The sequence below is a fragment of the Halichoerus grypus genome, chromosome 5 (genome assembly GCF_964656455.1).
Source record: "Halichoerus grypus chromosome 5, mHalGry1.hap1.1, whole genome shotgun sequence".
Classification (NCBI taxonomy): domain Eukaryota; kingdom Metazoa; phylum Chordata; class Mammalia; order Carnivora; family Phocidae; genus Halichoerus; species Halichoerus grypus.
In genome coordinates, this window is record NC_135716.1 from 11,399,533 (window position 1) to 11,416,859 (window position 17,327).

General features: G+C 43.4%; 1 protein-coding gene across 7 annotated transcripts in view; it reads left to right on the plus strand.

The window, feature by feature from the left end:
- Positions 1-17,327, plus strand: part of ASAP1 (ArfGAP with SH3 domain, ankyrin repeat and PH domain 1) — a 353,659-nt gene that overhangs the window by 178,676 nt on the left and 157,656 nt on the right. For all 7 annotated transcript variants that reach the window (XR_013447676.1, XR_013447675.1, XM_078072001.1 and 4 more), the window contains exon 4: positions 14,785-14,857. Coding sequence is in view for 5 of the 7 variants with exons in the window: in XM_078072001.1 (XP_077928127.1) it covers positions 14,785-14,857 (73 nt within the window). In the remaining 2 variants the exon portion in view is untranslated. The remainder of the gene's footprint in view (positions 1-14,784; positions 14,858-17,327) is intronic.

Below are 17,327 nucleotides of genomic sequence, written 5' to 3' on the forward strand. Positions count from 1 at the left end.
TTGTGTGACTCGGCCTAAATGACTCGAAGCCATCAGCAGCTAGTTTTGAATCACCGGGTCAGGACCCAGACATACGGTTGAGTAGGGCACTGTAGAATTTCAGAACTGGTAGGAGGTTAAAAGGCTCTCACGAGCTCCGTGGTTCCTATAATCTGTTTGCCAACAAAGACTCCTATTCTGTTCCGAGGTAGGATCCCGATAAATTCTAAGGATCCTGAGAAGATGTGACTCAGGAAATGCCTTTCTGGTCTAGGTTTTAATTCTTTTAAGGAACTCTTATTATGTTATAACATGGAAATGGTGTTTGCATGACTATTTTTTGGTCTTTAAATACCTTGTTGTACCTATAATTATTATTTTCCCAAGAATGGAGCTGAAATTGCTTCAAGATGAAAGCATGGTGCTTGTGGGTGGGTGCGCTACTCCGAGCTTCAGAACTACAGCAGAAATTAGAGGTTCACAAGGTAATTGCTGTGATTATAGTTTTCTTTTTGGCCCCAGACAGGAGCTCTGGAAACACAATATTCTACTAATTGTTTAAATGTACAGTTGCAAGGCAACACGGAAATTACTGAGAGTATGTAATGTTTCTCCCTCATTTTCTATGAAAGTTAACATCTTACTGGGTCTTTTGCAATTGCTTAGGAAAAAACAGGCATTTAATGTATTACAAGACACTGTTAAAAGACTTAAAAAAAATTTAAGTACGAAGTCAATCCTGTAATACTGTATAAGGAAAAGAAAAAAAAAATTCCTAATTGTAACAGTCCTAGGTAGCCACAGCTTTGAAACACCCCTGGGTACCCCTCTAAACTTTACATTTCTAGAAAATTCATATCTTTGTAATACACGTCATTTTACATTCTGAATAGTGGGCCGCATAGTATTTGCACACAGCACATAATAGGTGCTTAATAACTGGCAGTCCTTTCTTTATCCTAGTTGTTGCTTATTTTATGTTTTGGTGGCCATACAATAAGCCCTCCAATTTGTTTCATATCTTACTTTGCCATTTCGCTGTTGTCAGATACAGGTTATTTGTAGCCTTTTGTACTGTAAAACCTGGTGACATGTTCTGTGGGGTCTCCTTTTTGTTTATTATTGAGGGAGTAGTGGTAGTTTGGATAGAAAGGATCAAGAGTGGGATTACTTGTCAAATATAAGAGCAGCTTTGTGACTTGCAGTAGTTTCTCCTTTAGATCAATTGTGACTATTTCTCTGAAGCTTCTTCATTATTTTTATCACTTTTCCTACTTGTTATAGCTCTGTAAGGATAAAGGGACACTTCAGTATTGTTTTACTTGCAATTTAAAAATCATTAGTGTTCTTGAAATTATTTGCATATATTTACTATTTTCAATTTCTTGTGTCCTCTTTTGTCCTATTCTTCTAGCTCTCTACAGCAGCAAAATAAGAATTGCACATACTAATTATATGTTACAGATGTCAGCTTTGTTCCCTTTTTTGTTGTAATTATTTTTCCCTCTTAGTTCATCTTGGTTTTGTTAAAAATTGATGGTAGTTATTTGTCTTCTTCCTGATAGTATCTGTTGTCTACGTTGGAAAATCATCAGGCCTCTTTAACTGATACACATAGTATATTGTTTGAGATTTAATTTTGTTAGATTTTTTTGAGAGATAGAGCGTGCATATTCGAGCCGTGGGGCAGAGGGAGAGAGAAAATCTTAATCAGGCTCCAGGCCCAGTGTAGAGCCCAACATGGGGCTCGATCTCGTGACCCTGAGATCATGACTTGAGCTGAAATCAAGAGTCAGACACTTAACCGACTGAGCCACCCAGGCGCCCCAAACTTTGTTAGATTTTTTTTTAATAGAGTTTCCTATATTGATGTCCCAATAAACATTGTTCTGTAGGTGTCCAAAAAAAAAAAAGATATTCTGATTTTAATTATTAAATTATTTTAATTGAGAATTGCTGGGTTGTAAAGCTAATAAGCAAGTTTCTTTAAAATACCCCGGTCTTTGATATTCTGTTGTGCATTGGTTATCTCCAAAAAAGAGGTATATAGTTAGCACAGAGTATTTTCCAAATTTGTCACGACTTCTTTTTTCCCAAGAATACTTTCTACTATCTCTCTAGAAACAGTTTTCTACAGATCACAGTGTTGGAAATGCCACTTTAATTTACTTTGTTTTTAACCTGATTAATTTTTTCATGAAAAACAGGCATTCATTTTTAGTAATCATATTCATGCAAATGTGTTACTGGCATTTCTTGATCTCCTCTATCAAATTAGGTCTGTCTGTCTTTGTAAAACACATTACTCAACAATGATCAGATCTGCAGCCCACAGCTCTGAGGCTTGTCTGGGAGAATACACAAGAGGTGGCTTATGGCTTATATTCCCTTGAAACTTCTGTCCTCAGAAGCTGGGCACATGGGTCTATAGAAAACTTAGCATGTGGCATACCTGGGCATGATAGCAGGTGGAATCAAATGTCTTTGAACTAGACAGATGTAGCAGAAAGAACATAGATCAAATTTAGAGTTAGACTTTACAGAGTGAAAAGCCTGGTTTTGCCATTTACTAGATTTTTGGCCCTGGACACTTGTTCTGACTTAAATCTATAAAAGGCATTAGTAATGCTTGTTTTATGTAATTGGTAAGAGTCTTTGAATACCAAATTCAAGATGTACTTTTCAAAACATTTCTTGGAGGACAGGGGATACACAAAAAAGGACACAGAAATGGCTGGAATTAGAATCTGACACCAAAGCTGTGGTTTATCTTTTAATTACATCGAAATCTTAACTATATGGTCTTTCCCTGAAACCATTCACTGTTGATGCCAGTTATGTTACTTTTAAAAAATTAAAACATCTTTCACTTAAAATCTAACAAGCTAAGAGAGTTGAATAGTAATGGCCCTGGGACTTGAAAATGTTTGAGTTTCAGAGAATCAGAGCCAGAAGAGATGTGTGTGGACCGGTTTTTTACTCATCAGGAAGCTGGGAACCTGAGAGGTCTAAGGGGCAGAGTCTGATTTAGATGTCTGGTGTCCAGGGTCCTGCACCGGGTTCTCTCTCCCCACTGTGAACATCTTAGGTCTCCTAGGCACATGCAGCCCAAGGATGGGGTCAGGAAGCTGGCCTCCAATGGGGAAATGAAAGTGAATACATGTGTAGTATCTTAAAAGATTAACAGCTACCATTTGTTGGAGATAGAAATGTAAGAAAAAAGTCCTTATGATAAGTGCTTTGATAAGCACTTATGAAAAAGTCCTTATGAAAAGTCCTTATGATAAGACTAGGGGCTGAAGAGAGATTCTCAGCAGGAAGGGGATAGTGGCTCACAGAAGAGATGGTAAAACCCAATCTTTTTTTTTTTTTAAGATTTTATTTATTTATTTGACACACAGAGACACAGCGAGAGAGGGAACACAAGCAGGGGGAGTGGGAGAGGGAGAAGCAGACTCTCTGCAAAGTAGGGAGCCCGATGCGGGGCTTGATCCCAGGACCCTGGGATCATGACCTGAGCCGAAGGCAGACGCTTAATGACTGAGCCACCCAGGCACCCCGGTAAAACCCAATCTTAAGGTTGAGTGTGAGTTTGCAAGATTGTTAAGATGACAAAAGACAGAAGTATTCTTGAGAAAGGAGAGAATTGTAGCCACTGGACTTGGAATAGACACCCAGAATTCAAGCGCCATTAATTTGGAGTGCTAGGAATTATAAAGCGAGCGGTCAGAAGACAAATGGAGGCTGCGGCAGTAGCGTGGTGTAAGGTGGGGAAGGGCATTGTGTGCAGGTCTGTGCTTTATTCTAGGTTCCAAGGCGAGAGTGACGCCATCAGATTTCTGTTTTAGAAAGGCTGCTCTGGCATCCTGGTGGATGAGGGTGGGGTCATTCAGAAACCATTCAGGGATCTGGCTGGGGCATGACCACATCCAACTGTAAGGAAGGAGCCTTTGGGATGGGTTCAGGAACTGCTGCAGAGGTGGAACTGGTGGGGTTCCATGGCTTGCTGGAGGTAGAGGGTTAGGCAAGGGGGATGTGACCTGGAGTCTAGCGTTTTGAGGTACTGAGCAGGTGTGAAACAGGGAGGAGTTAAGTGTTTCTGGAGGAAGCCTTAAGTTTGGGGTGTGGTCCTAGAGGAGGAAGTGGATTGAGCCACAACAGAAGAACTTACAAGAATTTACATTAGTGAAATACTCAGCCTATTGGCTCTTCCCTTTCCAACCTTCCTTCTTTACCTTCCCTTCCCAATACAAGAGCCAGAGTCATTTTTCTGAAGGTCAGGACTAGTCACTTCGTTGTTCTAAAACCCCAGAGGCTCTCTGTCTTTAACCATTGCTCTCAGAATAAAAACCAAACTCTATGCCTTAGCTTTTCCTTCCTGCGTGATCTGGCCCCTGTCCATCTCCTTATCCTCCACGTGGCTTTGACCACCTGGTCTCACTGGTGCTTCTAAACACCAAGCCTACCTCTTCAGAAATGTTGCTGTGTACTCAGTTTTCTGTCATCCACCTTAAAGCAGAGAACAGTCTCATTTTTGCCAGGTATCCCTGTATCTAGATGGTCCTTGACATGCAGATGGTTGTGGATGGATGGACCCAGTCTGTAGGGGTTCCTGTTCATCCCCCTCACATTCCTCAGCATGGCCTATGTACCCAAGTGACCTTTGTGTGGGCCAGAGCTGGATTAGAAATACCAGGTAGGGAAGCTATCCCTCAGATTCTTGTTTTCTATGCTGACCCCAAGGATAGATAAGTCAACCAATTTTTTCTTTTCAAAGGATTTTTCTACTTATCACTCTCACTGGTATCTTTCAATAAGTCACTGATATTTTTAAGTGCACCTAGAAGCTTTCACAAGCCCATGCGTCTCCATGTGTTGTTGTGATTAGTTATTAACATGAATCCTGTGTGCAGCACACACTCCAACAGTCAGTTTTCGTGAAAACGATGCCTGGCGTCAAGTGTGTAGATCCTAGTTAATGAAGGCTGTAGAGGCTGCCGTTTCCAGGCTACCTCTGAGGCTCAGTGGAAAGCCACTGTGTGGTTTTGACTAACACCCACAATGCCAAGCACCCCACTTAGCAGGGGGACCGACATGAAGCGGTTGACGGGCAGTTCAAGCCTGACCTGCTCTGGTGGCACAGCCCCAGCTAGCTGCAGGTTGACTTCTGCCCACTTTGCTTTTTTTCCTGTCCCCTCCTTAAAGAGCTACTTGGGTTTTTCAGCAAAGCGCTCTAGTCAGTTCCTCTTTGGCTCCTTCGCAGAGAACTCCTAGAATGGGAAGGAAAAGGGTTTTGAAGTTGCCTGGTGGCTTGATTACTGACTCCCTGGCTGATTTATTTTTTTAAAGATTTTAAAATTATTTTTAAGTAATCTCTACACCTAAGGTGGGGCTTTAATCCACAACCCCAAGATCCAAGAGTCGCATGGTCCACCGACTGAGCCAGCCAGGTGCCCCCCCGGCTGATTTTTTTAAAAGTTCCTCCATCCTGTGGACCCCACTGTGTCACATTGGAAGGTTGGAGCACACGACACTTAATGAGTACAGGCTTTAGGGTCCGGAAGACCCAATTTTGAATCTTGGCTCTGTCTCTGGCCAGCTGCATGATCTAGGACCATTCTCAGCCTCAGTGTCCGTATCTGTAAAGTATGGGTAACAGAAGCCTCCTGGAAGGTTCCTGTGAGGATTAAATGAGATATTGTGTAAAGGGCGCCTGGGTGGCTCAGATGGTTAGGCGTCAGCTTTCGGCTCAGGTCATGATCCCAGGGTCCTGGGATCGAGTCCCGCATCGGGCTCCCTGCTCCTTGGGAGCCTGCTTCTCCCTCTGCCTCTGTCTCTCTCTCTGCCCCTCATGAATAAATAAAAAATCTTAAAAAAAAAAAAGATACTGTGTATAAAACATGGTCGTGATATTTTTATCATCATTATCATCAGTATGGGGGACAGCCGAGGCGGGAGTGAGCAAATACAAGAATCTGAGCACAGGGAGGGAAAGGAAGAGAAGAAGGAAACACCTGTGTGTGCCAGGTGTCATGTGAGGAAGGCACGAGTGTCGGGCAGGATGACTAACCTGACCACGGTCACACAGCCAGGAAGTGACTCGGGGTCTCCCTGGCCTCTGCGCCTGGGCTCGTAGCCATCGTGTCGTACTTCTCGGGATGGCGCCTGGCTCCGCGACCTCCAATAAACACCTGGACCTGTTGACAAGTGGTAGTTAAATGCTAGTTACCTGGTGGTAACCAGTGCCAGATGGTGTGGGGCCAGCAAGGACTCTCAGTGTTAGGGGCAGAGGAGGAGCTTCACCAAGAAAAGCAAGACTTGGCTTATCCTTAGAGGTGGGTTAGGGTCTCATCACAGAATGGATACAATGGCTGTGCTTCTTTATGACCGCCGGTCTGACCTTAAGGGTCTTGAAGGAGATCTGTGCCACTTTCTTTGTTCACATTGCTGGATCCTGACATCAGTGCGGGAGGCAGAGTAGTTTACCGAAAAAGAGTACTGAGTATGAAAATGACCAGGCCCTCCCTTGGCTCGGAGGGTAGTTGTTCCCATCAGTGGGTTGGCTTGTGGCATCTGTAGGAGGAGGGGCCGGGGCGGGGGCGGGGGAGGCAGGCCCTTCAGCCTCCTCAGCTACCTTTGCCTACATTGCATGTTGGATTTCTGTAAGGTGCAGACTCAGTGGTTTTCATCAAGGTCCTTGGCCTTCACAAAGAAAATACAACGATTTCATCGATACTTCATAGATGTGACTGACTTTTGTGAAACAGGATGCACCCTGGGGAGATTAGAAAATGAATATTTCTATATGCATCACCCGAGCAAAAACTAAGTGCCGTTGTATTTACATTAGTTAAGATGGTACTTCCTTCGAGTGATTGGAATAAACACGTAGGTTTTTAAAATAAAAGCTCATGAGAAATAAATAGTAGCATTTTGTGAGTATTGGTCTTTTCTATACACTTTTAATTCTAGATGCTTTTAATATAGAGGCAGATTCATTTGATATTTATTGAGCTCCTCCACTGGGCCTGGCATAGTCCCTGCCCTAAAGGTGTTTACGCGCCTAACAGGTTATGTATGCATACCCAGGAAAGCGGACTTTTGTGAGTTACAGTTTTATGAGATACCTTCTCTTTGGATTGGAAAGTTGATAGGTTGATGGTGTTTCCATGCAGGGAATAGATCCTTAGAATCGGTCAGTAAATACTGCCAAAGGTGATACATTGAGTGTTTGCTACATACCTGAACTGTGAAGTAACTTATCAAGTGGGGCCAAGTCCTTAGTCGTTTATAGCATAGGGATCTTTAGCATCTAGGGGTCAAAGCCCACCCCGCACCACCCTTCAGCCATAGGTACAGTAGAGGACGTTAATGTTTCTGATTGAAATCTGTATGAATATCTGAATCTTAAGGACACCTTTTATAGTCTAAAACAGTAGAGATGAACAGGTTCAAACGTGGATGACAGGTCAACTTTCCATTTTTTTTTTTTTTAAAGATTTTATTTATTTATTTGACAGAGACAGACAGCGAGAGAGGGAACACAAGCAGGGGGAGTGGGAGAGGGAGAAGCAGGCTTCCCGTGGAGCAGGGAGCCCGATGCGGGGCTCGATCCCAGGACCCTGGGATCATGACCTGAGCCGAAGGCAGTCACTTAATGACTGAGCCACCCAGGCGCCCCCAACTTTCCATTTTTTGGCTAAGTTATGCAAATCGAATTTTATTTTAAGTTGATCATTTCCCCTTGTGTAGCAGCCTCATTCAACTCGTATTAATCTTGAAACTAACAAAGGATAACATCTTTACCGCTTCCTTTCATATATGCTGCACCACCATCCCCCTGCCCCCGTTTGCAGATGCTCTGTGCTGTTGCTTCCTCAGTGAGCCTCATCGCAACTGCTGGTGTGGCGTAAGCTGTCACACGGGGCGGGGGGGGGGGGGGCTCGGTATCCCGCACACCCACCCCTCAAGTTAATTGGGGCTGTGCTTCTGGCATTTGAGCTGAACACTGAAAGGAAAAAGAGAGAGAGAGAAGGAGCAGCCCAGGCCCCTTCAGATCTGGGGAAGAGCTTGGAGAACAGAATTTTAGTAGTTGCCAAAGCTCTGATGTGGGAACAAGCTTGGTAGGTTCAGAAGGATCACAGGTGTGGCTTACACATGAGTAGTAGAGAGTGTGGGAACAGAAGTCTGAGGGCCGCGGGGCTGGATCACATAGGGCCTTGCAGGGACCTGGATTTTATTATAAGAACAGGGACTTCATTCATCGTTCCTCGTGTGTGTGTGTGTCTTTCATTCAATGTAGCAAATTCTAACTGAGAATCTTTTATGTATAGAAAGAAACAAACATAAAAGTATTATCCTTACAGTGCTTTTAGTTGGTTGAGTAGGGGAAGAGACACAGGTACCTAAACATCTAAAATCCAAGGTAAAGAGTGAAATGATACAAGGTGTGGATAACCAGGGTAGCAAGGATTGATAGTTTTTGAATAATTGCCTTCATCAGTCTTATTAAAAGCAGTGCCGGGCTCCCCATGTACTCCAGCAGAGGGCTCGGTCATTGTCGTTTTGCATGGCATACAGCCAGGGAAGTAGAGGCAGATGCAGTATTTGGTGGGCACACTTGACAGGTGCATGGCTCAGAGTACTGTTCAGTATGGGCCAGGCACAGTTAGTAGATGAGCAAGTAAATGATGCTGTAAAAACCCAGGTTGGATGATCCTCAGAGCAAATATTTACTTGCATGGTTTTCCCGATCCCTCCTCTTTTTGGAGCTAATGGATATTTTCCATTGTCATTCTCTTCTGGCACCTTTATTCACAGTGGTCTGCATTATCACACTGGATTACTTTCTGGGCTTACTCCTGACTCACATAATTATACACTTACGCATTGTAGTGTGTGGGGCCTTACAACAGATAAATAATGAGTGCATTGATTTGGCGGTGAGCCTGTTCGAGAACTTCTATCTCTGTTTCATCCTCAGAGGCCTTATACCAATGTTAATTAGGCATCCTGCCTCTCCGGTAGCCCGAGCATTGTGCTCCCCGGTGCTCCCTCCTCCCTGCAAAGTAGCATGATCGCTCCGTAAGCTGAAGGCTGAAGCAGTCAGGTATGATCCAAAATTAGACCAAAGTAGCCTTCCCTTGCTTTCCGTAGCAATTATTCCATAGGAATTATTCCGTAGCAAAAATTCCGTAGGAATTACACGAAAGAAGAACATTTGCTTCTTGGTGATTAGGGGACAAATTACCTCTCTGAATGCAACTGAAAAGTGATAAAATGGAAACACCCCCCCCCATTTTTTCCCCAAGTAAATAAAAGTTTTTTTCATTGAAGAAATCACTCTGCTAGTAGGAGTACTTGTTTCAAAGATGTTTTGCTGTCACTCCAAATGTTTCGGGAATTTCTCTTAGAAGTACCTCAGAGGTGAGGGTAATGATAGCAGTTTTTGAGCACCTGCTCAGTGCAAGGCCTTGTGCTTCCAGGTACACATTAATACAGTCAGTGCTCAGCATCCCTGGAAGGTGGGTGTGATGGCTCTCTACCTCTGCACATCTCTAAGAAATTCTGTGCTGTTTTATTGAGAGCCACTGTTTCCTTTCTCTATAAGTATATGCGTAAGATACAGCTCCAAAGGCTAATGCTTATTTTCAAAAATCACATTTATCCAAAATAAGAATAGTTTTTCCCACTTGAGTATATTGAAAAGAAGGTGCCATAGACTTAGGAAGTAATTCTGAAATAGAATATCTTACTGAATAATAACAATAGGGCTGTTGTTGCTCTTTTTTTTTTTTTTTAAGATTTTATTTATTTATTTGACAGTGAGACCCAGCGAGAGAGGGAACACAAGCAGGGGGAGTGGGAGAGGGAGAAGCAGGCTCTCCGCTGAGCAGGGAGCCCGATGCGGGGCTCGATCCCAGGACCTGGGATCATGACCTGAGCGGAAGGCAGACACTTAACGACTGAGCCACCCAGGTGCCCCTGTTGTTGCTCATTTAACGTTAAGTATATCGTATTTCAATAAAATGTTTTTTTAAGAAAGTTGCCAGAATAACTATTTTAAGGTACAAAATTACGCTGGAATGTGTAAGTTCTGTCTCCCCTGTTAAAACCATTACTTTCAGTACCGTGTGGTCTTATCTCTTACACCTGTCTGGCTGTTCAGACATGTCACATACGCAGCCATCTAAACTTTGGCTCTTCAGGACCATTGGGGAAGGATTTCAGAGGGCCACGTTCTCCGAGTCCAAAACTTTCATTTTGTTCAGCCAGTTTCAAGGCAAGTCTTATGTTGCATACTTTCCTGTTTTGTGGACCTGAGAGTATTGAGGAATTCATTTATTCAGGCATTTGTGATTTCATAAGCATTTTTGAGCATCTGCCATCTGCTAGGCACTAGGAATGGGAATTTAGCCATGAACAGGTTACACAGGCCCCTTCCTTCCTAGAGCTTTTGTGCAGGGAGATAAATACAATAAAAATAAACAAGTCCTAAACGGGACCATTTCGGGATGTGGTGGTGCTATGGAAAAGCCAGCATGGCGTGCCGGAGAGAGTCACCAGGCGGGCTGAGGCCGTGCGCTATTACAGGTTGACCGTGGAAGGGCACTTGGAGGAAGGGGCATTTAATCTGAGGCCTGTGTAAGAAAGCACCCATGGGAAGAGTCAGCTAGTGCAGATACCCTGAGCTGGCAGGAAGCGGGGCTGGATCCAGGTGCATCTCTGAGAATATGTGTTGTTGCACTCTTCCTGTGACCAAGGGATGCCACCTGTCCTGGAGGTGTACGAAAGGTTCCGTGTCCTACCCTGAGTGGCCTCAGACTCTTCAGGAATTTTGTGTCCTTATGTCCGGTTTGTATAATGTTTCTGAATCCCTCTGGTGGCCAGTTCTCATATACGGCCTCTGTTGGCATGGCTTCTCTCAGTCTCTCTCAGCTTGGCAACGGCCTGTGCCTTCTCTGCCCGTTCAGATGACCAGACTTGTTGGGACTGTGAAATAACAGTGAAGAGTGTCCATCTCCAGGTCGGAAGTGCTTCTCTACATTAAAGCCCCTGCTCGTTAGTAATATAGAAAGTGCGAAGTTGCTGTCTTGCAGGATTGGGGTTAGGGAAAGTGCTGTTCTGTTATTAGAGATCAGCATGTTCTCCTGGATGCCTTTATTTGTTAGTTCATCCTCCCTCTCCCTCCCCCCGCCACCCATGTACCTTTTTGAGTCGAGTTCAACTGCAGATGCATACTTAGAAATGCAGGTCCATATATTAACATTGGGAAATACAATACTTTCATAGCCCGTATTGCCTGCCCCTTTTCTCTTAGCCTTTATGTAATTTTATGCATAGGACATGGGATGTCACTGCAGGTGTGCTTGCCTGGCAGTTTGCAGCACATTTAGACATGGGTTATTCTGGAGGGGAGCCCCATCTCACTGAGCGGCAGCGTCCCCTGCTTCTCTTACACATGGGGCCTGCAGAAGGGCATTTCACTTGGCTCCTTTGTGCCAGTGGCCAGACTCTAGAGTGGAGAAAGAGAAGTGTTACCCAGACCTAACTGTGACCGTAGCTGTCAAATGCGGATGTTATTAATAACCTTTCAAAGTACGCACGTGAACTTTACACCCTGCTCGTTTATAGACGAGTTGGTAAAAATTCAACATAAATTCTGAGACTTTTCCCGAGCGGGGGGGAGAAGAAAAGGGGAAGCAGATAGCTGGTCTCATAAAATGTTACGGCTGGAATCTTCCACAAATCTGCTCATTTGGACTCATTAACTCTCTAACTGTGCAAGGACATTAAAGCCCACTCATTAATTTCTCTTTGAATAGATCCATCTTTATGTGGTCATCATTCCCCAAAGCTGAATGGATAGGTTATTTTCTTCCAGAAGCAGATCTTTTTTTTTCCTTTCTCAAAAATAATGAAGCAGTGGTAAGATCCAGGGGGATCACGGGCACATACTCCCACTACCGTGGTCGGCTCTTCTCTTCCTGGATGTGTATCACTTGGCAAGCAAGCTGTTTTACTTCTCAAAAGCCCGGGGTTTTCCGTCAGGAAAAAAAAAAAAGGCAAGAATATGGATATAAAAAGATAAATGGTAGCTATTATTGGGATTGTTTTTTAAATGTCCTTCCCACCAAAGCAGTTCATCAAAAGAGAAACCCATTAGATTGTCTCTTAAAAAAATGCTTATTTGCACTTTATTTGCATTACTTTCTTTCCCTTGAATGCTCCTAATACCCTAAATGGCTTTTAATTTCTCAACTCAGATTTGTCTTTGAAAACAGGTGGATGGTCCCTACCCGCGTTAAGATGAGGCTCTATTTTTAGATCCAGTTCATCACAGACATCTCGGAATAATGCAGAACTGGGTAGCGGTGAGGAGGTCAAGTTGCCAGGACCTGTGTTCAGAGTCCTGCTCTGTGGTCCTGGCCAAGTTGAACCTTCTGAGCCTCTGTTTGCCTCATCTATAAAATGAATTTAATAAGAGTACTTCTGTCACAGGGTTTTTGTGAGAATTACATGAGGTGGTCTGTGTAAACCTCAGCACCCTTTATGCCCTGCTAATATTTATTAAAATGTTGTTCTCCTCCCTCTTTTCTCTAAAGTACAAATCTCAACTCCTTGAAATAACTCAAATCTTGTCTCCCGTGAAACTGCCTCATGAAACACTTGAGTGTGGCGTGCAGTGTCACGGTGTTCTGAGACGGTCGCAGACACTAACCAGATGAGCATTTTATATAGTGAGAGATACACAGTGATTTTTAGGGTATCTTCAGTTAATGGTAAGGATCCTGGTCTTCCGCTTGGAACAGTTCTGGACAATGTAAAAGCTGTGAATGGGCTTAAAGGAAAATATTAAACAGAAGTGCAGGTGGGACGTGGCTGTGACAAATGTGTGGAGGTGGAAGATAAGCAAGGGGCATGGTGGAGACCACGTCACACTTGCAGTCCGAAAACCCAGATTTCACCTCAGCATCCCGTTAGATTTGAGATCCGATAGACATTTGTGTGAGATGTGACTTTAGCCTCTTCTGGCTCTCTGACTTCGGACACCTTAATTAATCTTTCCCTCCCTCCCTCCCTCTCTACAAATATTTATGACGGTCTATCACATTTCCTTATCTTAAAAATGTAGATGCTGCTTTATGGGGTTTTCATAAAGAAGCCATGCAAAGTGAGAAGTCATTGAAAGCGTACATATCTCACCTGCTTGGTACACGTCTGCTCTGGGAAGCTTAGGCCTGGTTGTAGCAGGTGCGCTGGAAGCTTTCGCTCTCGTGTTATTCGGGACTTGTGTCGCAAGTGATAGATTCCCCGCTTCAACCAGCTCGGGGCGAGAGGAACGTGCCGTCTGGTGTACTCAGTCTGCAGGAAGGTTAGCAGTGACCTTGGGTGCCGCTGGAAGGCAGGACTCCGACACCACTGCTCGGGTCTGGTGCTGTGTGTGGGTTATCATGCTGTCTGGCCAGATTGTCCCACACAGATGGAGACAGAACCCCTGGCGGGCCCCAGGCCCTCCACCCCAGAAAGGATCTGCACCTTGCGGTCCCTGTTCCCAAGGCCAGAAGACCCGTGAGGAGCCTAAGCCCAGTGTGGGTCAGGTGCCCACCCTGCCAGCCAGCGGGGTCCACAACTGGAAAGGGCAAGTGGCCAGTTGAGCCCCAGGTTGAGAGTGGCGGGAAAGACCATCTTGCAGGACAAGGGAGTGACCGTTGCCTGGTGGCAATGCATTTACCCTTTCGTCTCTTCGTGCGACCTTCAGGGGTAGGGCTTACCGTTGCTGGCCTTTGGTTTTCTCCTCTGAAGTTTTGAGGTGTCGATGATGTCATGGATGTGAGTGTACGTTGAATGGTCTTAAATTTTATGTAGATAAGTTCATTATTACTGCTGTTACTGCTCATGCCCTCCAAATCTTGACACCCCATCCAGGGGTCCCCAGTCTCTGGATCGTTGACCCTCGGGGAAGCAGAGAGGGGGTTTAAAGTTATTTTAAGAAGTTAGGTCAGTGTGCCATATGTATATCTATTTTGAATACAACCCTTTTGAAATTTGATTTCGAATTGAAATACCCCTTCTGAAAAGAGCACGTATCCTAAGTGCCCAGTCTTCACAAACAGCACAATTGTATATCCAGCCCCTGAATGAAGAATCAACAGTGACAGTCCCCTAGATCCTCCCCCAGCTTGTAGCACAAGTAGATTGATTTAGATGTGTTTATTTAACTCCATCTAAGAAATCATCTGAAAGCATTACCAGCATCATGGTAGCGTTTTCCTTGCTGTCCTTTTTCAGTAAACAGAATTTTAAAATACAACTGGCCTTATGTCATTTTTTTGTATGCTAAAAGGAATCTTCAGGTCACTCTTATTACACCCTTTTAAATGTTTTCTTCCTGGCTGAAATTACCATCAGGTAATAAGTGTTGGAACGGTTCCCGTAGTTACGTGTCATTCACGTCTTAGGCTTGCCTGCGTCCCTTCCCGGGTACCACCTTCTCCCAGTGAGAGAAGTAAGTCTTCCCCTATCTTAAGTGTCTTGTATTTTCTTCCCCATGCGGAGCTTGGGGTGATAACTGACTGACCACCATGTTGTCAGCTTCACCCAGCACTGAGCTTTGTGGGACGACTCTGCATTTACCCCCCAAACATGACTCCTCAGATCCTGGGCACTTCCAGTCTCTGAACTGGTCTACTGTTCATAAATATGTCCGCTTGCTACCTCTGTGGTGACTCAGCAAAACAAATGCCATTACGAATGATCTGCCAAGTTTTCCAACATCTTTTCCCCCCTGTTTTTCTCTTTTAGGCTCTAGACCAAGATAGAACAGCCTTGCAGAAAGTGAAGAAATCTGTAAAAGCAATATATAATTCCGGTCAAGGTAAGTACTTACCAAAGCAGACAGCATGAATTATATATAATGTCTACAGTTTTCTCTGTTATCTGTAAGATGCTATGTTTATAGGAGACTTGATACCAAAGGAAAAATAAGTAGGTCAAAGAAATTCAGCTTTTCTCTTTTTTCTCGGTTTCTTCTCAGCCTACACCGGTTACTGTTTCCAAAGTTAAACGATTAAAGAACCTGAGTTGCAGTGGGTTTTAGTATACATTTAAAAACTTGGCAGGGCTACGGGGAATTTTGTCACAAAATGGGACATGTGACATAGGCGCTATTCATCATCTCTCGTGTGGTTGGTCAGTTTGTAGCTCAGTGGCCTCAGTGAGGGACGCAAGGATCTTTCCTTCTGCCGTGTGCCTGTACACATTTGGAAATCAATATTGGTGCTGGGCGTGGGGTGAGAGAAGGGGGGAGGTTGAACTGAAACCTGGAGGGACCTGCCAACCAGAGTCTATTCTTGTGGCTGAGGGCGTGCCCGGTAACCTGTGTCACTGAATGTGTTAGCTGGGTCTGGTGACTTTGTCATCTTGGCAACAAAAGTATGTTTTCAGGGGATCAGAAGAAGTAAACCTAGTTAAGATAAACAATGGCTAACCACAAGAAAGGGTAGGTTTCATCGCCCCAGGGAAGGAGAGGGGAGGCTTGGAAATGTCAAATGAGTTTCAAGCTCTCTGACTCACGTCTTTTGTTATGATTACTGTGGTACCAGCTCACCTACCCAGAGAGAAGGTCTGAGAAATCAGTTGTCTGTGGCATAACAAACCCCCGAGGGGATGGCAGCGAGTCCAATGGAAAGGGCACAGGCTTTGAAGCTGGACCAGTGTGGGTTTGTACCCCCACCCTGCGCCTTACTAGCAAAGTAACCTTAAGCTGGTTACTTCACTTTTTTGAACCTCCGTCTTTTCTGTAAAGCAGAGATTGTGGTATTACAGTGTTGTTGAAGCGAGTTAAGGAGCTCATATCTATAAAGAGCCTATCACCTCTGGGCAGTTCAGTAAATGCCATACATTCATATTTTATATAAAATTTATATTTTATTTATATTCATACTCATAATTGTCATAAAATTTTGGAGTTGAAAGGAATGTTGAAAAAGGAAAAACTCGACCTTCAGATACTTTATGGAACTCCCCTCCTTATCAGAGGTGGGAATCAGTCTCAATAAGCTGGAAACCCAGTTGTCTCTTGTCTTCTTCAAAGCCCTTGGGCCTACATGAGAGACAATGGACTCTGAAAAACAAACTGAGGGTTCTAGAGGAGAGGGGGGTTGGGAGGATGGGTTAGCCTGGTGATGGGTATTGAGGAGGGCACGTTCTGCATGGAGCACTGGGTGTTATGCACAAACAATGAATCATGGAACACTATATCTAAAACTAATGATGTAATGTATGGGGATTAACATAACAATAAAAAAAATTTAAAAAAAAATAAATAAAACTATGGATCAAAGCCCTTGGGCCTAATTGGTAACCCATTCTGTATCCTGGTTTCTTGATACCTCTCTCTCTAATTTCTTTATATCTAAGAACACACTAACTTCTAATTAAGATATAGATAATTAGATGATTGCCTAGTTATGTAGTGATGTTTTAAATGTTTAAATATTTCAAATGTTTTAAGTCTTGGCCTAATTTATATAACTTCTACCATAGCTTCATTCTGATTTACTCCCAAAATATGGTAGTCCCTTTCTAGATATTTGCAATTTGTGGAGAGGTGGGTGGGGCATATAACTAGGAGGTAGCATGAGGAGAAGCTTCTGAGGTGCTGATATTGTTCTGTTTCTTGATTTGGGGATGATTACATAGTTAAGTCCATTTTTTGATAATTCATCAAATGCTACACTTAAGATTGATGTACTTTTTTATATGGATGCAGGTATATTATGCATCCATGAAAGTATACGTAAGATTTATATACAAATAGGTTTATTGAAGCATTGATTGTGACCATCCAGATCTGTTCTGGAAAAACAAAAAACAAATGGGGATTTTTAAAATAAACAATAATGTATCTATTTAATAGAATAAAGTAGTTTTTATGAAAAAGAAACTTAGTGTAGATCACTAACTTTATCAGTACTTGTTAAAGTAAATTACTTAACTTCCATGAATCTTAAATTGCCTCACCATAAAATGAGAAAATAGTATCTGATTTGCAGAATATCAAATGGATCAATGAAGTAATATTTAAGTCCACCTAACAAACTTCCTGCCACATCATAGGTGCTTCACACGTGGGAAAAATGACAGCTAGATCAGCGGCATGGGTTCCTTCTCTATATTAATTCAGTCTCCTGCAGATAGCACTGGACCAGCCCAATTTTCTAAAGAGCTTAATGAGCCATAATCTGCCTCAGGAATAAGTGTCAGTTCTCCATAATGTTACGGTGTATGCTTGAGGCTCTCAGCTTTCGAGTCACAGAAGAGAGACCTGATTTGCATCAGAATGC